This window comes from Humulus lupulus, chromosome 5 (genome assembly GCF_963169125.1).
Source record: "Humulus lupulus chromosome 5, drHumLupu1.1, whole genome shotgun sequence".
In the NCBI taxonomy this organism is placed as follows: Eukaryota; Viridiplantae; Streptophyta; class Magnoliopsida; order Rosales; family Cannabaceae; genus Humulus; species Humulus lupulus.
Genome location: NC_084797.1, coordinates 4,740,983 through 4,766,297, shown reverse-complemented (window position 1 = coordinate 4,766,297; position 25,315 = coordinate 4,740,983). Strand labels below are relative to the sequence as shown.

Sequence of the window (25,315 nt, the reverse complement as noted above, 5' to 3'; positions counted from 1 at the left end):
ATATTCACTGAGCTCCCGTTATCAACTAGGACTCGGTGAACCCTCTTATTCGCGAGCTGCAGGGTGATGACCAGCGGGTCATTATGAAGAAAATGCACATGAGATGCGTCATCTTCAGTCAAAGTTATAGGTTGAGATTCAACCCTCTGGTGTTTCGGAGCCCTGGGTTCGTGTTCGTAAGGGGACCTGTCACTAGTTTTCAACTCATTCACGTATCTTTTTTGAGCATTCCTGCCCGATGCTGCGTGAAGAGGCCCCCCAGAGATGGTTACAACGTCTTCTCCATCAATCGGAGAGGGTCTCTTGTCTTCCCTTGCTCGGGAGTTATTGTTTTGGGCAGGCGGTGGTGCAGCTTCCCTTTGGTTGGTAGAATCCTGATTGTGGTTCTGGTTCCTTACATACTGCCTGAAGTACCCTCTCGGTTGTGTGTTCGGTATCTCTGTGAAATTTGCAGCATTTACTGGAGTCTCTCTTTGATTTCTAGTTTCTCATGGGGTCCGGACGCCTGAAAGGGACCTGGTTTTCATTAGCCAGGTAGATATTCTCCCTAGACTCATTGAGCTCGGTGTAGACCTTGTACACGGAGAAATACCTTTCCCCTTTCTTCTTATTTCCCCCTTCCTCCTCGGGGTTACTCCCTTCATTCTTCTTTCTTTTGGAAGGGTTTTCCGCAGAGGACTTCGAGGCTGATGGGTCCGCCGAGGTCGAGGCAGAGTTTATGTTTGTCGTTGTAGTTACGAGCTGAGAGGCCATATTCAACGCTGACCTCGCCTCTTCTACATTGAGGAATCTCTGAGCTCGTCGATTGAACTTAGTTAAGGATCTTACAGGTTCCCTCTGCATATCTTCCCAGAGGGGACTTCCAGGCATCACCCCGACTCGGACAACCATTAAAATGGCCGCTGTCGTCTACATCAAGAGCTCGGGCAACTTCCAAATTGAACCTTGTAAGGTAACTCTTCAACATTTCATTCGGCTGTTGCCGGACATTGGTCAAGGCAGATGCCTCGGGCCTTATTCCGATCATGGCTCTGAATTGCTTCTTGAAATCTTTAGATAACTGATCCCAAGAAGCAATCGAGTGCCTCTTATATTTTTCGAACCAGTTTGTTGCTGGTCCTGTGAGCGAAGCTGGAAACAGCATGCATTTGAGCTCGTAGCCCACATTACTCGCTCTCATAATAATATTAAACGTACTTAAGTGACTGTGTGGATTGGACTTTCCATCAAACGGTGGGACATGAGGAATCCGAAATCCTTGAGGAAACGGAGTGCTGGAAATATGGGGGGCGAAGGGTTCGAGTTCCTCGTCAAACTCTTCGTCCCGATCCTGACCTCGTTCATTTTGTAAGAGCTTGAACGCTCTTTCCAATTGATCAATCCTTTCTTGTACTGGATCCATGGGGGGTCCGCCCTAAAATTGGTTATCATCGATCACAATTCCAGCTTGGCGCCTCCGCATGGGATCCTTGCGCCCATTTAGGTGATCCCTCAGGTTTGGGTTCAAGGGGTTACCATTACCCCGATACTGGTTCAGGTGTTCCCGTAAGTCTGGGTGGTCCCTTCGGTTCCCAGTATTTCTGCGTCCATAGTCATACATACTGACCGATCTGGTGTCTCCTGAACCTTCGCTGGTATGGCTCGCTGTGCTTTTTTTTTTTCCGAGATGGGTTCCATTCTGGTTGTCTCGTCTCAATAGTGTGAGACCAAGAAATTTGGCTTCTCGTAGGCTGGGCGCCTCTATGTTCTCTAGCAGTCTCCCCATTCCCAGGTTTCTGCCCAGCTCGCCTTTCCCTATCACCCTGAGTCGGTTGCGTGTTTCTCTGAGGCGGTGAGAGATATCTTATCGGCGATGGTGGGTGCCTTATGGGTGATGGTGGCTGCCATCCATTACGGGGCCTAGAAGGTCCCGAGTTTGCCTGTGTCGGTTCAGGAACGTTCTGTGTGTTACCAGGATTTTGGGTTCGAGCCGCTGCGAGGGCTTGGTTATTCCCAGTTTCGGCTGGTAGTTCAGCAGTTTAGTTGACAGGAGCACTAGCTCGGGTATTTCTCCAGGGCCTTGAGGGAGCAGGTTGTTCTGCCGGTGGCGAAGGTTGATCCTTTCTTCGTGTGGCAGCGTTTTTGCGAGGTCGCCCACGAGGCCTGCGGGGCGGAACATGAACATCTCGCGGAGGTGGAGCTTGGGCCTAAAGCAGAGGCGGGGGCTGAGCCGTCTGCGCCACAGCAGCCAATCTGGCCAACTCCTCGTTACGTTTCTTGGCTTCCACCAACTGCTTTCGCAACTGACGGTTTTCAAGCTCCACAATAGGGACATATCGCTCAGGGTTGTAATACATGTCCTCGTCGTCCCTGGGGGCCGGTGGTGCAGGTGGTCCTCGGGAGTCAGAGGATCCACTCCTCTCATCTGGGTCCGAATTTATCATCGGTTGTTTCCCAGGGCGCCTCGGATAGTTAACTTCCTCTAGGATTTCCTCCTTAGGAATATTAGGATCATTCGCGGCCATAGTTGATTCAGGGAGGCTTCTTCGTCTGAATAGAACCACGTACGTATTGCTTAATGCTCTCAATGAAAGCACCAAACTGTTGACGCCGTTTTTCGTCAACTTAAATTGCAGAGCAATTAAACAATGTAAACTATGGTGCGAACGAATAGTAAAGAGGAACAAGAAGGTTTTTACGTGGTTCAGCAGTTAAATCTGCCTAGTCCACAAGTCAGTGTTATTAAGACTTGGAGTTTTCTGGAAATTCTTCAAAGATGAATTGCCCAGAGTTTTCTCTCCAAATATCAGATAATTAGTCCCCTTACAAATGGCCATTCCTTCTCTATTTATAGGGAATGTTACAGAGTTCGTTCCCATATATTTTGGGAAGATATTCTGTATATCAATTCAAATAAATACATTAAATGCTATATCTTCTATATACAAGGAAACGTCCCCTGAAGACCCGGGAATAAATAACCAACTAAATGGTATCCCTTAAATATTGGGATTTTATAACAATAAATATGTACACACACAACGGGTTATCCCAGGTGACTCATCGGATCTTCGAGGTCAGCGATCGGCATCGTGACTGTCAAGACTTATAGACTCGTTACGAACTTGCCACCTTACTCCAAGACATGCTCGGAGCAGATAAATATTGTCGAGGCTATCACACTCGAGCCTGCACTTTCCAAGCTCGAGCTGCTCAATCCGAAGGCACTAGATAACAGATGTATCCCAATGTCATGTCATTTCGAGCTCAGAAAGAATCTCGAGGTTACACATCTTCGAGATCGTCATTTTACTTCGGAGATCTTACAACTGGACCATACAATGTATTTCATATATTTCGAGCTCACACTTGACGAGTCCAGTTTTTGAGGTCATAACCTCTGGTCTCGAAATCTGGGTGTAACACTTGGTTTTAACGTGTAGTGTTGGTATTATCTCTTTTATATAATAAGTGTGCAGATAACGGAAATTCTTGGTTTTAACGGTTTTTTATTTTTTTAATGTTAACTTTAACGGAATATTCTTATATTTAACAGAATATTCTTATATTTAACGGTAGTTTGCAAACCCTTAAACTTAAATAAAATAAAATAAATAATTACAAAAGTTAAAATAATATATTTTTCAGATATTTTACAATGATAATTATTTTAAAATAATAAATAATTAAAAAAAATTAAAATACGATATATTTAAGATATTTTACAATAATAATTATTTTAAAATCATACGTTTTATAACTTAAATAAAAATTAATTAAACTAATATAATTAAAATGAAAATTTAAAATATCATATTAAACATATAATATAATTTACTGTGAATTAGCAACAAATTATTTAAAAAAAAAACTAGCAAGATACTTAAATGTATGTAATCTCTTGTTGTCACTCTCAAATTTAAAAATTAGAACAAACATATAAACTTAAACAAAAATAAATAAATTATTTAATTAAAATAGAATATTTATTTTAAAATTTATATGATATTAATAAAAATAATTAATAAATTTTATAAATAAAACTAAATGAACGTGCACATTGTACGTTGCTTTTATATAGTATATATTATAAGAATGTAAAAGAAAAAGGACAAAGAGTTGGATTGTTTGAACGTTAAAAAAAGAGTATGACCTATACATAAAATAATAAAAAATAAAAGCTGGTTCTCACTAGGGGTGAGCACGGTGTGGTTTGGGCGGTTTGAACACTTTTTAATACACCACGCCACAAGTGCGGTTTAGTAACTAGAACACACCATGCGGTGTGATTTGGTTGCACCAAACCGACCAAACCAAACCATTTTTTGCGGTGTGGTTTGGGCGGTTTTCCACGGTTTGTGTTAAAAAACATGCCATAACAAAATTTAAATTTTAAAAAAAATACTAAATCCTTAGTTCATAACAAATCCTTAATAAGTTTTAAACAACATCACAAGTTTAGTGAAACACAAAAAAAAACATACAAGTCTCTCATATTGTGTAACTATAAAAAATGATATATATGTAAAGTTTATTTTTTTTAATATATTTGTAAGTATGCGGTGCGGTGCGGTGCAAACCAAAATTTCACACCGCCAAACCGCGCACCGCACCGCACCGCGCGGTTTAGCTAAAATATAAACCATACCGAACCATTACACTTTTGACACCGCGGTTTGCGGTGTAATATGGTGCGGTGCGGTCAGCCACCGCGGTTTGCCGGTTTAGATGCTCACCCCTAGTTCTCACTCAACGGTTGGCTAAACACCAAATCATAGAATACATTATTGATGATTGATATGACTTATTTGTTTATAGTATTATGATTTTTTTTTTTTCTAAAAAATAAAGAAAAACATGTGCATTCCTTTATTATATATTTTATGTATAAAATTTATTAATTATTTTTGGTAAAATTTTATGATTCATGTAAATTTTAAATAAATAAATAATATTATATATAAAATAATTACATAAACATATTATAAAAAAAATTAAACAAAAACATTATTTATGATTTTTTTTATAAAAATAATATGCATTTTAGATCACAAACTATTTTATAAATAACAAGTAAAAATATTCATGATATTATTCAAACCACACATCAATGATTGGAGAAAAAATTTGTTTATTATTAATAGAAGATAAATGTTATTCTAATTCCTTAAGTAGTTTCATAGTTATACTATTTGTACACACACGACATTTACATATAATGTATTTATAATAATTATTGTTATTTAATATGAATATATACTTATATAAGTTAGATTAAGTAATAAAAAATATGTTTTTTTAAATATAAAAGATAAAAAAATTTAATAAAATTAAGATTATGTATTATATTATTATAATAATAATATTTTATAATATTTGAATTTATATTAATATAATTATTAAATATCTAGTCTTGTATTATATACTATTATAATATTTAAATTTATATTAATATAATTATTAAATACCTAGTTTTGTATTATATACTATTATAATAATATTTTATAACATTTATATTTATATTAATATAACTATTAAATATCTATTGTTATATTAAATATTATTATAATAATAATGATATTTTATAATATTTAAATTTATATTAGTATAATTAATAAATATTTATTTTTAATTAATTTTAAAAATATATTCGAATAAATATTTAGAATATTCCGTTAAAGTTAACAAATAAAATTGTTAAAATAAAGAAAAATCATTAAATACACACTTTATATATATAAATATAAATATATATTTGGAAGACTTCTCAATTGTTACTACCCATAGATGGATAATAACAATTATGATGATGTGGTAACATAGTGACTTGGTATAGTAAGTCACCAACAAGTAAATATTTTTTTTCTACATTAATTTCAAATTTAGTTTTTTTTTTGCCATAATTAATGTTGTTTTCAACCAATGAGAGACACTAGCTATATTTAGAAATTGTTAGGTATTTAAAAAATAAAAAATTTACAATATGATGTTTTCATAATAAATACACGTTTTTTATCCAGTAACCCTTCCAAAAATTTGAAAAAATTGAAATTTATTTATAGAAATATTAATTAACAACTATAAATATAGACTATTGATCTTAATCTAATAATTAATATTAAAATAACCATTCATGGGTAGTAACCATTAAGAGTGTACCCATATATATGTTAGTATTGTTGATTTTTTTTATTCTCGCTAGATGTAACCAACCATATAAGGTGCTAAATAACGTCACTCATCTTCAAAAGTCCTATGTAATATTTTTTTTTTTGGAAAAATAACAATAATTAACAAATACAACTTAGGAATTTAATTATTAAAAAAAATGTTTAAAATACTATTTTGGATGAGATATGATAATGAAATAATATAGAACTCAGTAGAACACGTTTTACTTTCTAAAAAACAACAAAAATGGAAAAAATAAAATAAACCCCAAATATGCTTCGTTGAAGTACTCTTCAATTGATTGTTATATATATATATATATATTTATATATATTATAATGGCAATAATTAAAGCAATAAACACAAACCCCACCCTCCCCATTACAATTTATATATGTTATTAAAGAAATAACTAAAGGCAAATCATACACAAACTTAAACGTGCCCATCTCTTTTTCTTAATTTAATCTATATATAAGAAAATTATAATAGTGATTTTTTTTTTTTAAATCACTATGCACATAGGTACCAAACATTTATAAAATAATTTTTTCTCGATGTTTTTTATTATCACAGCATATAACTGAAGAAATTATAACTCAATTTTTCTTATATGATGACATACATGATAGTTATAGCATGCTTTCTACAAATTTTTAGAAAATTTTGAATAATATAGGGTACCGAAACAAGGTTCAAACATTGTGTGGTTTACATGTATAAAAAAAACATCGGACATGCAACTAACTCTTTCATTGTGATTTCAGCACCATAAATTATTTAGAATTTTTCAAAAATTAGTGGGATACCTGCAATAACTAAAATGTACACCGTCATAAATTTTTTTGAGTTATAATTTCTCTACATGCCAAAAACAAAAATGCTTCCTAGGGGCAAAAATGATAACCCAATACCTAACATATGTATATATATTTATATATAAAATTTTTAAACAAAACTAAAATGAGTGGGCACGATTTTGATTTGAGTGTATTGGATTTGTCATTAATAATTGGTTTGTAAACATTTAAAACATATATATATATTAATACATTTATATAAATTGTATATTAGAGTGGGAGAGGGTGAGGTTTCTCTTTATATTGCTTTGATAATATATAATTAAGATTGTAAATGGAGTAGAACGAAACATTTGTGGTTCTGTGTGGGGTATTATCTCTTAATTTGCACATTTTTTTGTGATGCTTTACCCTATATAGTTCTATTTTACTATATTCACATATATAATTCAAACATTTCTCATCAAATTCAAAAAGAGATAGAAAGACAAAAAAGATAATTATTACACTAGCTATTATATACTAGTGCATTTTTTGCATGTGCTACAATATTATAATTAGAAAAAAATTTTCCATATAGACCAACTATAAAATAAACATGTAATTTATATTAGAACAACTACATGTTTTTTATTATTATTAGCTATTCACAACTATTCTTTCTTTTATATATATACATATTTTTAATCACGGATATTACTTTTGACCCTGTTATATAATAGCATAATTTATTTTCAACATTTTGAGAAATTATAATTTAATTTTTTGTATATGACAACATATATATGATAATTACAGTAGGTGTCCCACCAACTTTCAGAAATTCTTAATGATTTTGAGGCGGATTTGGGAATCTTCACTTTTCTCCTTATGTTTGTGGCTGCCCTTAGGGTGAGGTTTTCTTAATTTATATATATTTATATATATATATATATATATTATTTCTCTATTTTGGGTCTCTTGATTTTTATTGTCATTCTCTTTGTTTGGATGTGTGCAGATGGTGGTGGTGATTTTGCTTTATTAAATGTCCTGGTCGGTTTTTCTTTTGAGTTTCTATGTTTGGGTTTGGTTTACTGAGATGTGTTACACCCTAATTTCGAGATTAAATAAATAGCCTCGAGATGTAGGCTTGTAATGTGTAAGCTTGAGAATAACAAATGTTAGCAATACACTTGTATAAATTGACAAACGGTTCCAGATTTGCTATCAGCGTTCGAGCATGAGTTGCAAGCTCGAAGACACCAACTTTCTCCGAGGAATGAGTTTGACCGGATTAGTTAACGAGGAGGAGGCAACAACTGGAATGATGAGCTTGAAGCGTGGTTAGTCTCGAAAGTGCGTTAACACAATGTTCGAGCTCAATGAAACACACATTTATCACACGGGAGAGCTGTTAGGAAATCCCTATTTCCTAGGGATTGGTCAACACCATATATTAGATCCTTATTTTTATGGGATCGTTATCATTTGATTTGTATTATTAATGGAGATATTTATTTGAATTTAAACATTTAATTGTAACTTCCCTGAATTGGGGGAAGATATGCATACAACCAGGTCTATAAATAGTCTGGACTAGGTCATTTGTATTCACAGACAAATTTGTATTAAGAAGAAACTCTGCCAAATTTCTTTTATTCGAGGATTCATTATAACAATGACTCGTGAATGTAGGCAGATTTCAACTATTGAACCACGTTAAAATCTTTGATTTCTTCTGTTCTTCCTAAATCGTTGCTTATTGCTCTACATAATGAAGTTGACGAAAAATGACGTCAACAAAATGAAATGTGCTTATATAGTGTCTTAAATTTTATATGATCAAATTATATAGTTAAAGCAATTAAACTAACCTTTCTATTATTCCTTAAATTCTTCACTGATGAAATGCAACTGTATCACTTCAACAAACATGAAAAAAAATATTGGAGAAGGAGAGGATTAGTTTTTGTGTATTGATAAAATTGAATAGTATATTTTTAATGGTATTGGTTCAAATAAAATTATTACAAGATTCTAACCACGATATAATTTTTCAGTATTTGTACTGTTTTTGTAAATGCCAAAGATTGTGTACTCACTACAACAATATAATGGTTTTATAAATTTATTTTGGAAACATTAAAAGTCTATAATGTCTCCGCTGGAATAGACATTGTAGGGGAAGTCATTTTAATGGCTTACATCAATAGTGTAAGACATTATAGGAAGTCGTTGAAAATAGAATTTATTATAGCAACTTCTGAAATGTTGCACCGCTTGGATTTGAAAAGGATCAATTGTTGTAGTTTTTTATCCGAGAAGAAGCAAACCTTTCAGTTTGAATGACTAATTAACCGGTATTGTTAAAGTTAAATGATTTTAATAAATTGTGTTTAACATACGAAATGCAATATTTTGGGATGAAATATTCTGCATTAATATGTTTTGGCTTGTATTTATATCTCGGTGCTAGGATGAGTTAATTATTAATTAAATGATGAGTTTTATCGTTTTCCACTTTGATAGATTTCTTTTAGATTCATACCACTTTGATAGATTTCTTTTAGATTCATAGATTCATACCACTTTGATAGATTTCTTTTAGATTCATACACGTACGCATCCAATAATACTTCAATTATTATGGTAGACACTTATTTCTCTTTTTATTCATAAAACAAAAACAAAAACAAAGCCCACCAAGATATAATATTGTATATCTTAAAAAATGTGAAATGATTTTTTATTTTTGAAGGAAACGACAAAAACTAACTACATGTCATCAAGAGACAATACTACTAACCCTATATGGCCCCCACAAAACCACATGATTCATGAATTCACACACCAATTAAGTACATTTAATACATATAAATATGTGTATATATATATAAAATATTAAAGCAATGAACACAAACCTCACACCCTAATTACAATTTATATTTGTTTTAAAGAGAGAACTTATACTATTTCTTATATAGGACATGTTTGGTTGGAGGATGAAAATAGAAGAATATAAATAAGAATTGAAATAGAATGGAATAAAAAAAATGATAAAAAAATTATTAAATTTTTTCAATATTGTATTGAAATGGTCTTTCTTCTGATTTTTGAATAGAATAGTCATTCTACTAAAATAGTGGAAATACCATTCCATTGAAATGACATTATTATAGTAAACAATACAACCAAATAAATGAATGGAATGGAAATTTATTCATTTCCATTCCATTCTTTTTTATTACCCCAACCAAGCATCACTTTAGGTATATTTCTTATATATATAAGTGCGTTAAGAGAAGGAATTAAGCACATTTACATTCATCCATCTTCCTTGACTTGTTCTCATGATTTTTTATCATCAAATCAAATATGTATAAACTTTAGGACAGCCTTTTATTGATCATGAGTATTTTACTAAAAAGATATATAATAAATAATTTAACTATGTTATAGTACTGTCCCACATAGAAAAGGTGTGGGCAGATTCAACAATATATACCCCATGCACTTAGTCTTTTTACGCTTACTATTTAAACTACATTAATTGAACATGATTATTAAAGGTCGTATCTCATAGTTTTTTATTGTCTGTAAATTTGACTATCTTACACTAACGTCAAGAGATTAAAGTATTCACAGCTAGGTTATCTTATTCTATAAAAAATTTAAGAGTAAAAATAAGGGTAAATACTTATTTGATACTTTGTGTTTTATCGAAATACATACTTGGTACTTTATATTTTTAATAATGTTCATCTGATATCCTGTAATTTGAAATTGTACATATTTGGTATCCTGTACTTAAATTGGATCAATATAACCAAACTGTCCTCAATTATATGAGTTTCAAACTCAAATTTAATTACTTAATAACATATGATTGATGACAGTTTAGTCATATTGATAAAATTTTACTGTTCAAAATCCATATGCATGAACACAGGAAAGTAAATAAGCACATGCATTGAAACTAGAACTGTTGACGTGAGTTTTCTTCAACTATAACTAGGAGATATTTAAAAAGCTAAACAGGAACAAAACAAAGGGATTGACTAAGAACTCACAATGCTCAAGTTCTCTTTGAGTTTGTAATTCAGTAGCATTTTGGCTTGCTTGAGTGCACTTGTATTAATGATATCAAATGCCTATCTATAGGTGGCTATGGATGCTTAATAAGACTTTCAATAAAAGTGAATTACAATGCTTAACATAATTCGCTACAAGAAATAAGATTTTTTGTGGTGCATTTCATCATGGCGTCACAAAAAGATGCACTTTCGCGATGCCTTTTGTGAAATGCATCAATCGTGGAACATGTCTTAAAATAAATTTTGTGAGAAGCGTACATTCACGACGCCTTAAAGAATTGCAAAATGATGATGTTTTAGTAGGGAGAGTTTCCCATCAATTTTTGGAAAAATTATGAATAATTTATTGTACCCGAACCAAGGTTCAAACAATCTATTTTATACATGTATAAAAAAAATCAGATATGCATGCAACTGATTGTTTGAGCCGTGATTTTGACAGCATAAATTATTCAAAATTTCTCGAAAATTAGTGGGATGTCTGCTATAACTACAATATGTACATCATTATATAAAAAAATTGAGTTATAATTCCCCCACGTGCCATAAACAAAAATTCCCTCACCAATATTTCAAATTTCTGACCATGCAAGTATACGTGGCATATGCATGCAACGTAAAAGAGAATTACACATTATTTACATGTTACAACACAAATATTTAAAATATTTTACACAATTGTTACACTATTAGAATTACACAATTGTTGCACAATTGTTACACAAAGTCATCAGAGGGATTAAGAAAATTGTTCACTTGAACAGGTAGGGCTCTGAGAACTCTTCGTCATCTGCGGCTTTGGATGTAATAGTGAAGTTCGTGTTAACCCTAACCAAAACCTTAAACAGACTTGGAAGAGAGCCAAAAGAGAAGAGGAAAACACCACCAATCACCCGAAATTGCTAATTCCTCCACCGACATGTCTGTCAACGCCTCTCTGTTGCATCTCATGTTCGCGAACGAGAGAGATTTCACGAAGAGATCGTAAAATTGCAAAATAATAATTTATTTTGCAATTTTACATTAATGAAATGTTTTAAATATCACTGAAAACTTTATATGTTTTATATATATTTATTAATGAAAAACTAATTATATTTTATTTTGCTTTCCATTTTAAATAAAACAACTATATGGAGATTGGTTTAAAGGAGAAAACTTGAAAGGAACAATTGTAATTAATATATATTTAACATCTTAACACATAAAATTCATGAAGTAAACCCATAATATAACAAAATAGATGAATACTACCACTACTACTCAATACAATTATAGTGTTTTATAACACAAGATATAAAACTAACGAAAAATAACTACACAAGATATAGTTGTTTTTATATATTTTGGTTTTAATTGTCGACACCATTTCAAATCGATCATAAGGGAATATGATTAATTATCAAATTTGTAATACGTTCCTTTGATAGAGTATTCTGAGAAGCGAACCCATCACCATATTGGTAAATGAATTGTGCTGTCCTACCAAGATTTTTGCAAACTTGAACAAATGCTTTTGAGAAACTAGAGTTATCTTCATCTTCATTGTTATTCATTTCCTTCCATATTTCATTTATCAAAAACTTGATGTGCTCACGAGCTTCGTCTTCAGAAGCACCTGTCTCATGCATGTAACATTGGATTGATTTGGGAACATCACCTCTTTTCATTTCATCCTGACCAATAAGACAATATATTATTATCATTATTATTGTTGAGAAACTTGATCAACTATGTCAAAACGATATATATCTATTTTTCTTACACGATAGTGTAAAATATAGTGGCAGGGACGTCTCGCAAATTTTTAAGAAATTCTGAATAATTTCGAATGCTGAAATCCCGATTCAAACATCTTATATCGTACTCGTGAAACAACTGTTTAAATCCTGATTTCAACATTCGAAATTATTCAGAATTTTTTGAAACCGAAAATACTAAAATGTTTATAAATATGTAACTGCTTACTGACGATGTTCCTAGATCATCCGCTAATCGTACAACTTTGCATGCGCTAAGAATTATGTTGGGATAACATTCTTCCAAGCATTTCACATTTTCTTTTGTAATGGAATTGTTAAAAGAGAAATAAGCATGCACAAGAAGAACCAGTCCTCCTACTGTAATCCATGTGTTCTCAATATATTCTTGCAAGGTTGGTTTGTATCCACTATAATACCATTTTGCCTCTTGTAGTTGACATTTACAGAACTCTACCCACTGCACACAAATTTTTTTTGCTAGAAAAATATTAGAGACAAGAAATTATTTAATAACATTTCCTAAAAGAAAAATAAAAAAAAATTGTACATATACGTACCGATTTTTTGAGGTATTCAATGTTGATGAAACTTTGCTCTAATAACACATCAAACGCCGTTTCATTTATGGTATTGTATAAAACAAAGAAAGGTATCCGCATATATTCCGGTAAATCATCCATGGCTTTCAAATCCCATCTAATTAAGGAACAAATTTAATTAATTATAATTAATGTATTTATGTACAATTAATACTTAATATTGTGATGACATGGATATACTTGATCTAATAATCTAATCAAAATAAAACACAAAAGTAGGAGAGAATTTAGCTTGAGATATACTAGCTAATTAATTAAATAGAGACAGACATTAATATATAAAATATGAGTGGTGTCAACACCATAGGGAAGACATACTGCTATTGTTACAATTTAATATCAGGTCTCACACATTTGAATATAATAAGTATTATGGATTATCACTAATCAATTATAGTATGTGTTGGACATCTTAAGGTGCCAAATAACAACATATTCTGAATTCAATGATTTCGATAAAACTCCCTGCACCAATTCGTCTTGAACCAGATCTAGAACTGCCCTCATCAGTTTGGGTAGCTATAAATCCTATTTTCTATTTATTGAGATATGTTGACTTTGTATACGGTTGTAAATAAATGATCTTAGCAACACTCATAAAATATATATTATATATGAATAGCATTAATTTACTAACCTCTCAACGGCATTAGTGAAAAGCTCTAGTTCCTCCAATGTTCCATAAACATCATATGTATCATCAACTACTGCTATTAGATAATACAATCTTGCAGTCATTCTCCTAAAGTAGCTGAATTCTGGCTCAAATGTTACTCCCACATTCCATAAGAAACACTCCATCGTTCTATCTCTAAAGAAATCCAATTTCTCTCCAAGTTTGGAATGCCTGGCCCACCTTTAATTTATATATATATAGGACAATTTTTTTTATGGGGTTTCACTTTAAGCTATACCGGTGGGGCTCTCAGTGTTCTCGACCCGTGAATAGTTTTCAGTTCGATTTATTTTACGATTATGTATATTGTAGCTATTTAGAGCATCTGCAAATTTTCAGAAAATTTTGAATAGTTTACAGTACCGAAAACTAGGTTCAATCATGTTGTTTTCCACGCCCATAAAAAAAATTAGTCACACATAACTTAGTTTTTGGTACTATAAACTATTCGAAATTTTCTAAAAAATTTGCAGGGTGCTCTAAATAGCTACAATATACACGGTCATAAAAAAAATCGCGCCGAAAACTGTTTACAGGTCGAGAACACTGAGAGCCCCACCGGTAGGACTTAAAGTGAAGCCCCTATAAGAAAATTCTCCTATATATATTTATCAGGATATATATATATATATAATATAAATAAGAAGAAAAAAAATAGGCTTGATTTACTTATTATATTATTACCTAGATAAATCTTTTAGATCTTCTTGATATATCGATTGCACCATGTTGAAATCCAGTTTGGCAAACTCAAGCAAAGTGGAATTCATGTCTTGTCTTCTCTCATACACATCAATGAACCACCTAGCTTCTGACCTTGTTATCCTCCAATGAAGGGGAAGCTCCAAGGCATGATTCACTAATAATATCATATTATCATCTAATAATAAATTGTTCTGCTCCATCATCACCATGTAATTTTTGAGACATTCGGTTGAGAAAACCCTAGCTTCCTCCAAAATAGGTTCATCTTTTTTCTCATAGAATGAAGCTTCGTATAAGGCCATTACTCCCATAATATCATCACTCAAGCATGCTTTGAACTTTCCTGTCTCGTCCTTAAAAACACTAAAAATTTCTGCAATAATTAATTAAGCACTCTCATCAGACGCTTCAGAGTAGAAAGTTCTTCAAATATATTTGAAGAAATGAGTAACAAACGTAAATTGTTTTTTCATTTTAAAGATTTTCTAAAATTTACTATTCTCTCTAGATAATGTAGAGAAGGGTTTAGAGCTCCTTAAAAAAAAATTAATTAATATTTTATTACTTTTGCTTTTGTTTTTGTTTTTGTCCTTTAAAGAATTTTTAGTTAATATTTAGTATGTTCCTTTTATTTATAATGAATAAATAGTATTTAAAAATATAATATTTAAATGATGTAAAGATACATAATTCTCTATCAACGAATGGTTGCTCGATAGTGCTCGATGCTAGCTCGATGAGGCCTTCAAAATCAAGATTGTTCATGCAAAAAATGACTTTACTCGATGATGCTCGATGCGATTCTTGCAAGATACATAATTTTTCACTTGGGCGTCCGTTTTGGGGTGATTTTTTTTTTATTTTTGGTATTTTTTCAAGATCTACACGTTTGACATGCTCATATGCACATTTGGGAAGTTTAAAACTTGAAAACATACCAAAAGATGTCTTAAACATGAGGTATGTTTGCATTTTTGTATTTTTTTCAAGTGTTACACTTCACAAATGTGCATATTTGCATGAAAAACGTGTAGATCTTGAAAAAATATCCAAAATAAAAAAAAATCACCCCAATCGGACACTCGAGTGAAAAAATGTCTCTTGCAAGAATTGCATCGAGCAAAGTCATTTTTTTTTTATGAAAAATCATGATTTTGAAGGCTCCATTCAGCTGGCATCGAGCACCATCGAACAAGGTCGATTTTCTACAGATTTTCAGAGTTTAAGATCAGAAAAAAATTACAAAAAAACCAAAAAATCATGCACAGATCTGTTCGAAATGCAATATTTAGTGTCTTAAGTGAAAGAAAAATCATTATATTTGAGAAACAATTAATTACCCATAAATTTCTACTGAAAGAATCATCAAAATGAATGTTTCTTTGGGTATATTGTGTTTATCTCTACAAGGTGGCCGAAGTTATGAAGGTTTTTCTAGTATTGGTGGAAGAGAGAATGAACAGAGAGAGATGAAAGAGAGAAGAGAGAAGTGAGTGGAAAATGACAAGGTTATTTCGGGTAGAGTGTCAAAGAGTGGCATTATTTTGAAATCTTTATTATGCCTAGTATATTTTTTAATTAGCACCATCTATGATGCATATATATATATATATATATATCATGTATATATACATACTTACCTTGAGGTACTGCATGGCCATGTTGGCGCAGAAGCCTAAATTCGAGAGCAGTGGTGTACAAATTAAAAGTAGGATTATTAATAATATTATTAATATTGGTGTACTTTTCCTTCAAAATAGTGTTAATTTCACTCTCAAAACGGTAAGATAATCCAAGTCTCTGCAATGTATCAATTAACTCAAGTTGAGGTAAAGAGTTTTCCATCTCAACTAGCATCCTTTTCACATCTCCCTCCAGCTCATTCAATCGACTTATATACGGTTCTCCCTGCACATATATATATATATATCATACATTATGTATATATTATATATATATATATATATTATCTGATCAAATTATTAATAACAAATAAATCACCTTATATTCGCTTGTGAGAGATTCAACATAATCAAAAGACCAAATTGAGGGTTCATAGTTGGCTGTTCGTCGATCAATGATTGTAGTAGTAGTAGGAGTAGAGCGAGGGCTGTGGACCACAGTACATTGGATGGGGTAGCAAGCACTTGATCTTGATCTTGATTTTGCAGTAGTAGAAGATGTTTTTAGTCTAATAGGGAGTGATGATGGAGTAATAATAAATTGGAGTTGAACTGCCATGATCAGCATTTTTACAATATTTTGGGATGAATTCTTCTTCATTGCTTTGCCTTGTATTTATATAAATGTTAGTAGAATGAGTTAATGATGCAAAACATTATTGTAATTATTATTTAAATGATCAGTTACATCGTTTTCCACTATTATTTAAATGATGAGTTACATCGTTTTCCACTATTATTTAAATGATGAGTTTTATCGTTTTCCACTTTGATAGATTTCTTTTAGATTCATACACGTACGCATCCAATAATACTTCTATTATTATATAGTAGACACTTATTTCTCTTTTTATTCATAATTAAAATTAAAAAAAAAAAAAAAAACAAAGCCCACCAAGATATAATATTGTAAACCTTAAGAAATGTGAAATGAGTTTTTCTTTTTGAAGGAAACAACAAAAACTACACGTCATCAAGAGACAATGCTACTAACCCTATATGGCCCCCCACAAAACCACATGATTCATGAATTCACACACCCCAATTAAGTACATTTAATACATATAAATATGTGTATTTATATATATATATATCAAATTTTAAAGCAATGAACACAAACCTCACTCTCTCCAATTACAATTTATATTTGTTTTAAAAAGAGAACTAATTATACCATTTCTTATATAAATGACGTTTGGTTGGAGAGAATGAAAATAGAAGAATATGAATAAGAATTGAAAAAAAAGATATGAATAGAATGGAATAAAAATTAATGTTAGTATAAAAATTAAGCGTGCTTGATTTGGAGTAAAATAATTTTTTCTATTTTTCCTCATAATTTTTTTCCTTACTAAAATTGAATGTCCAAACAAGGCCTTAAAAGACGGCGAAAAGATTTGGTGAAGGGCAAAAGGCGTCAAGGACTTTGCTATATGCGGCGGAGACAAAAATTGGGGTGGTGATGGTCGTCGGTTGGGGTGAGATCGATTTGTTGAGCCATCGACTGATGATTAATTGGAGAGAGAGAGGTAATTAAGGAAGCGTCGGACACAAATTATTGACTCCATAAGGTTAAAGTATAGAGATTTTAAGCCTTGTTTCTTAATCAATACTTTAAATATTCATGTTTCTAAAATATTAGTTAACGCCTTTGACTGACACTAAGTAATGACACGCACTAAAAGCTTTTTTTGTAATAGTGATTATGTTGAGCCTATATCCAGAAGAGCTCGAAAAATAATGTTAAGTATTTAAAGAAAAGTAGAAGGTATACTTTCATATCACTCTCTTTATATCTTTATTGTTACAATTCTTGCTTTATTTTCTTTATTTTAGAGCAAGTCCATTATCACGATTGTAGATAAAATGACATATGCATACACATAGTGGAATTACTTTATATATTATATTCATGAAATTATAAATATAATGATCATTAATTAGTTTTACTTATTAGGGGATAGGTTTAATAATCAACTCTGAAATTCGTTCTTTTGATCGATTATCCTGAGAACTGTGTCCATCACCATGTTGATACATAAATAGTCCCATCCTAGCAAAGTTTCTGGCATCTTCAATCATTGATGAGCTTGCCCATAATCCTTCTGGATTATTCATCTCTTTCCATGTTTCACTTATCAACAATTTTATATGTTGACGAGCTTCTTCTTCAGATACATTAGTTTCTTGCATGTAACATTGAATTGATTTAGGGGCATCACCTCTTTTGATTTCCTCCTATTTTAATTGAAATATATAATTGTTGTTAATAAGTCAACCAATACAATAAAGCAATATATAATGTATTGAATATATATATATATAAACATAATTATAGGGACTTTAGGTGGGGACATTATTTATGCTCTTATTGTAGGAGCGTTTTCTATTTTTCACACTCGAAGAAATTATAACTCAATTTATTTTATATGACTGCGTACATGATAGTTATAGTATGTATTCTGCCAATTTTTTAGAAATTTCGAATAATTTACCGTGCCGAAATTAGAGTTCAAATAATTTGTTTTCCACGCGTGTAAGTGACTCTTTGAACTCTGATTTCGGCACTTTAAATTATTCAGAATTTCTCAAAAATTGATAGGATGCCTGCTATAACTATCATATATACGCTATCATACAAAAAATGAGTTATAATTTTTCCAAGTACCGAAAATAGAAAATATTTCATAAAGGATAGGGGCAAAAGTGATGTTGTACCTAAAAAAAATTCCTATAATTAGATATATAGATATAGATAACTTACAGATGATGTTGCAAGATCATTTGCAAGTCGTAAAATTATGGCTGAGTGACGAACTATGGAGGGATAACCTTCTTCCAAGCAATCCAAGACCTCATTGGTTATGGTGTGATTTGCATGAGAGAAATAAGCATGAACAATAAGAACCGGTCCTCCTACTGATTTCCAAGCATTATCAATATATTCTTGCAGTGTTGGTGTGTATCCACTATAGTACCATTTTGCTTCTTGAAGAAAACTTCTACACATGTCTACCCACTGAAAATTGTATAATTAGGCTTCATAATTAAGGATATAATTAAGTTAGAGTGATGTTATATGACTTTTGTACTAATTATGTACACAACTGAATTTTATACCATTAAAATGTATTATTATAGTTGTGATGTTATTAGACCATCTCCAACGAAAGATGTAAATAATGTGCAGAGAAAGTCAATATATTATATATTTGGCACAATTTTTAGCATTATGCTCAAATGCACAATTGTAAAATTTAATACATTTTAATAATACTAATTTGATATTTATTGAAAGTGTACAAAAAAAATAATCATTTTTCTTTATATTTTATTATTAATAGTATAAGATAATAATAAAATAATGAGGTAAAAAGTATAACATTTAATGCAAATAGATAAAAATAATACTAAAATAATATAAATGACATAAAAGTAAATAAAAAAGTGTAGCATTTATGGTGATGCAAAATATGTACCATGTTATATTGTGTGCTAAATTTGACCAAACTTTTAGCATATGTCAAATTTGGATGTCGATAGTATAAGATATAATAAAATAATAAAGTAAAAAATATAACATTTAATGCAAATATAGCTAAAAATAATACTAAAATGATATAAATGACATAAAAGTAAATAAAAAAGTGTAGCATTATTTATGGTAATAAAAAATATGCATCATGTTATATTGTGTTAAATTTCACCTAACTTTTAGCATGTGTCAAATTTGACATAACTTTTGGCACACCATTAGAGCAAATTTTTTGTAAAGTGATTTATATTTTAACAATTCAATACTAATTTGATACTCAATTGGAGATGGTCTTAGGCACTAAAATACATGCCTTTTTTGTCATTTTAACATATAAGAAAATAAATATGATACCGTTTTCTTGAGGTATTCAATGTTGATGGCGATATCTTGGTCTCTTAATACCTCAAATACCATTTCATTTATGGTATTGTGTAAAACAAGGAAAGGCATCTTCATATAATCAGGCAACTCATTTATCATTTTCACATCCCATCTGCGAAACAATATTACATACTAAGCAAGAAGAGCTTCATATTATTGTAAATTTCATATTGGTGAAATAATATATATATATATATGCTTATTTGCAACTAAGGTTGTATTTATTAGACTTAGTAATAAGTACATATATATATACATGTCGAGATGATTGCACTAACCTCTCAACAGCTTTGGTGAAAAGCTCTAACTCCTCCAATGTTCCATAAACATCATATATATCGTCAATTAATGTTATTAGCTCATATGATTTGGCAGTTATTGTTCTAAAATAACTGAATTTTGGCTCAAATCTTACTCCAACCTTCCATAAGAAACACTCCATCAATCTATCTCTTGTGAAATTCAATTTCTCTCCCAGTTTAGTATGCTTCCACCATCTTGTATTATCATAAAAATTCGAAATTATTAATTTTATATATTTATTTTCATCATCGCTATAATCATTCCTCGTTAGAAACTTGTTTAGTAATTTATGGTAAGAATTCATTAGTATTCAGTCTCCAAAAGTCATTTCACAAACCATGGTAGGAAACATATCCATCCCTAGCTCAATTTTTTAATATAATAAAAAAAAATCTTCGTGAGTGTTATTAATTGGTTCAAATTTAGTCAAGATATTATATAAACACTACAAATAAAGTTAACATTTAGTGACAACTTTTGAGTCACTTAATGTCACTTTAGTAACAACAAAAAATTAATTGTGACTAAAAAGTCATACTTAATCACAAGTTGTCACTAATGTAGTTTTACACAACCTATTATTTTTAATGATAAAATTTGTTGTGACGAAAAATACATTTAATGACAGCAAATTGTGATTTTTGCGGCTAATACTTTTAGCCACGAATTTTTTAGTTATGACATAGGTAAGATGATTTTTTTTTACTCACAAAAATTATTGTGACTAAAATTAAGATTTTTTGTAATGAAAAGTAGACTAACATATAGGGTAACTAATGGTCACACCAAAATTTGTGAAAAATGCCACTTTTCTCACCAAAACAATCTACTTATATCATTCTTTGACTTTTGCTGCAAAAATATTCCTATATAATAAAGTATATTAAAAGAAACATTATTAATTTATTTATAATATCACCTGAATAAATGTTTTAGTTCCTCATGATGTGTTGATTGTATGATGTTGAAATCTAGTTTGGAAAACTCAAGCAAAGTAGGATTCATGTCTTGTTTTTTTTCATATACATGGATGAACCACTTGGCTTCTGTTCTTGTGGTCCTCCAATGAAGTGGAAGCTCCAAGGCATGACTCACTACTTGGATATTATAATTATAATCATCATCATTATTATTATTTATCAAGTAGTTTTTGAGACATTCGGTTGAGAAAACCCTAGCTTCCTCCAAAATACTTTCACCTATTTTCCCATAGAATGAAGCTTCGTACAAGGCCAATACTCCCATAATATCATCACTTATGCTTGCTTTGAATTTACCTGTCTCGTCCTTGAAAATATTAAAAATTTCTGCAATAACACCAATTGAGACTTAATTAGTATTATAAGATTTGATCCAACGATTATCAATTATTTTATAAAAAAAGTAAAAAGCACATCAAATCTAAAACGACCAACTTAAAATAGATGACAAAATTAAGTTTTCTCTTAAAACCTTGTATATATACATATATACTTTTAGAATATTCAATTAAAGTTAACAAAACAAACCGTTAAAACAAAAAAATTTCGTTTTCTACACATTTTTTATATAGAAGAGATATGTCATGTACTTGGAATAGAATGTAAGTGTATTTACCTTGAGGTACTGCATAGCCATGTTGGCGTAGAAGCCTAAATTCAAGAGCAATGGCATATAAATTACAATTAGGGTTATCCATATTATAGGGAAATTTTTTCTCCAAAATAGTTTTTATTTCATCCTCAAGACGGTAAGATAATCCAAGTCTTTGCAATGTATCAATGAGCTCAAGTTGAGCTAAAGTGTTTTCCATCTCAACAAGCATTCTTCTCACATCTCCCTCGAGCTTATTCACTCGACTTGTATAGGGCTCGCCCTGCATTATGCATGCAATATATACTATCCATTATGCTTGTATTTAGCTAGTGGAATCGGATAGAATTGGATTGGATTAAAAATTATTAGAGAACAAAAATAGAAGAATGAATGAGTTGATGAATTGTTAACAACAAATTAGAATAAAAAAAAACATATTGGTACAAAATGGTAGGTAATTATGCTTTTTTTTTTCTTACATTGAATTGCCAAACAAAATACATAGATGGAGATAAATAATTGGATAAAATATTTATCTCAAGTTTTTTAATGGGATTATGTGATCCCAAACTAAAAGGATTGTTTTGATTGTTGGATTACATTATAAAAAAATAATTCAATCCAATCCTATCCTCCAAATATGACCTATCTATAAAAGGGTAAGTGTGTGGTCAGGGCCGGTCCTATACAAAAATATGTTATTTTTTAAAAAAATTATATATAAAATAATATTTTTTTTAAAAATTGGGACCTTTGTGTATGTAAAAAAAATAACATTTTAAAAAAATTTGGAGCCTCATTTTGTGGAGATCCTAGGCACAGGTGTGGCCCGCCTGTGCCCAAGGCCAGCCGGTTGGTTATAAAACTTTATTTGGTGGTGTGACTAAGATTAAAGTCTATCATAAATATTGCAAATATTTGTAGAGAATCATGAGAAATAAATCACCTTATATTGGCTTGTAAGAGACTGAATATAATCAAAAGACCAAATGGAAGGTTCATAGTTGGCTGATCTTCGATCAATAGGATTAGAACCAGTCCTATTGACCACAGTACATTGGGTGGGGTAGCAAGCACTTGATCTTGATATTGCCCTTGCTCTTGCAGTAGTAATAATAGTACTATTAGATTTTTTTGGTCTAAGTCGACTACTAACATTACTACTGCAAATAGAGACTGATGATGGAGCAAATTGGTGAACCGCCAAGAACTGCATTTTTTCTTTTTCTTTTAAGGTCTAATTAACAACTACACTATTTTTGGGGGATGAGAACTTGTGTATTGATTTGCCTTGTATTTATAATGGTTTATTGAAAGTGAAGAAGTCTTTAAAATTAACGAGTCACAGCCTTTCATTTTCTATTACACTACATATTTTTGTTGATTAGATAAATATCTTGAAATTAATAAAAAGAGATTGAGAAAAATTATTAATCTCTCTTTTCTTTGTCCTCATTATAACACTTTTGTGTAATGGGAACATTTTTCTATCCCTATTTAAAAGTTTTGTTGAATTTTACTCTAATTAGATAAATTTTGAATTAAAAAAAATGCAATTTAAGAAAATCAAACAATAGAGATATGGATTAACATAGACTTTTTATTACACTATGAAAAAAAGAAGTAATTATTTAGTGATGAATTTCATGTAACTAGAGCTTAGTTATTATTATTATTTTTTAAATAATTACTTAATTACAATAAAAAATTGATTGTGACTAAAAACATAATATATAGTCACAAATTATCACTAAATGTAATTTTAGTCACAACAAATTATAACTTTTGTAACTAATACTTTTAGGCACAGACTTTTTAGTCACGACATAAGTATAATGATGACATTTTAGTCACACTTTTGTGAAATTAAATTGGAAATATACAATTTTGGTCTTCATAAATACCGAAATGGTACTATATGTTTTGTTGTTCATATCAAAATGGTACCCTGTACCTAATTTTGGTCAAAATTATTTTTTCAATTAGATAAAATAGTATATTCCCAAGTAAATTTTACTTGTGAAGATGGAAGCCAATTAGATAAGATTTGCATTAAAAGAATGCTATTTAAGCAAATCAAACAATAGAGATATGGATTAACATAGACTATTCAAACATTAGATTTTTATTTCTTTGTATTTTTCTACTATTATGGAGACTTGATTATGCCCCAAACAAAAGATATGATACAAATGATTTTATAATTAAATATTTGATGTATTTGTTGGACTATGCACTTGGTTATGATTTCGATTAAATATTGTGGTGCAGTACATTTAAATATATTTTTTGAAAAAATATTTAAATGCAACTAAAAAATTAAAGAAAATATATTGATTCGGCCAAGAAATGACAAATTCGATGAAAACTAAGTTGTCTAAACTAAAAAAGGCAAAAAATAAAACCGCCACAAATAGGTAGCTAGTCAAAGATCAAATGTGCAAAATACCACTTAAATAATATTAACCCTCTAACACGACAATGAGGGCTAAAATAAAATAATTTCGTACGTTAGCATGTTTTATTTAATATTTTATTTTATTTTTAAAAAAATTTCCTTTGTAAGTTTCCCTTGAGTAGTCAAAGAATCCAAGACAGCCATTGATGACCAAGCTCCTCACGCCACAACTCATTTTCCAACAACTAGTGTTGATCACAGAGGTGAAAAATAGTTACCGCCGTAGTTTGGTAGCCATGGAAACTGAGACCACTGCTTGAAAAATATATTTTAGTTACTACAAGAAAAGTAATTGCAGCTACACCTTGTCGCCCGCAATAATACCATGTCGCTTCAAAAGATAATCCCACAAATTTAATTGGTAAAAAATAAGTATTTGTGGTGATATTATTGACATTTGCAGTGACAGTCCGCAATTAATGAGTCAAAAGGGAGGGAAATGTTAGCTCCACCGTTTCTCATTCAAAGAAAAATTTTGAGTATTTGGGGCAAAAATTTCAAAATAAAATAAAATTCGGCCACACTTCTAGTTGGTTGGGCTCAAGAGTGGTACCATCGTGACCTATTCTTCAAAGTGATCATTTTGATATGTGGGAAGCATATGCTTTT

At 30.8% G+C, this 25,315-nt stretch overlaps 2 protein-coding genes across 2 annotated transcripts; both read right to left on the bottom strand.

Annotated features, from left to right (window-relative positions):
* Positions 1 to 12,395: 12,395 nt before the first annotated feature.
* LOC133780208 (myrcene synthase, chloroplastic-like) lies at positions 12,396 to 17,016 on the bottom strand. The gene is made up of 7 exons (XM_062220074.1): positions 16,771 to 17,016; positions 16,410 to 16,677; positions 14,749 to 15,142; positions 14,026 to 14,244; positions 13,347 to 13,485; positions 12,995 to 13,246; positions 12,396 to 12,702 (listed from the first exon to the last, which is right to left on the bottom strand). Exons 1-7 carry the CDS (start codon positions 17,008 to 17,010, stop codon positions 12,406 to 12,408), a joined length of 1,809 nt encoding a protein of 602 aa, XP_062076058.1. The 5' UTR covers positions 17,011 to 17,016; the 3' UTR covers positions 12,396 to 12,405.
* A 1,302-nt stretch (positions 17,017 to 18,318) lies between these two features.
* Positions 18,319 to 23,479, bottom strand: LOC133834247 (myrcene synthase, chloroplastic-like). Its single transcript, XM_062263786.1, has 7 exons — positions 23,195 to 23,479; positions 22,270 to 22,528; positions 21,593 to 21,980; positions 20,649 to 20,867; positions 20,341 to 20,482; positions 19,216 to 19,470; positions 18,319 to 18,689 (listed from the first exon to the last, which is right to left on the bottom strand). Exons 1-7 carry the CDS (start codon positions 23,462 to 23,464, stop codon positions 18,405 to 18,407), a joined length of 1,818 nt encoding a protein of 605 aa, XP_062119770.1. The 5' UTR covers positions 23,465 to 23,479; the 3' UTR covers positions 18,319 to 18,404.
* Positions 23,480 to 25,315: the final 1,836 nt, after the last annotated feature.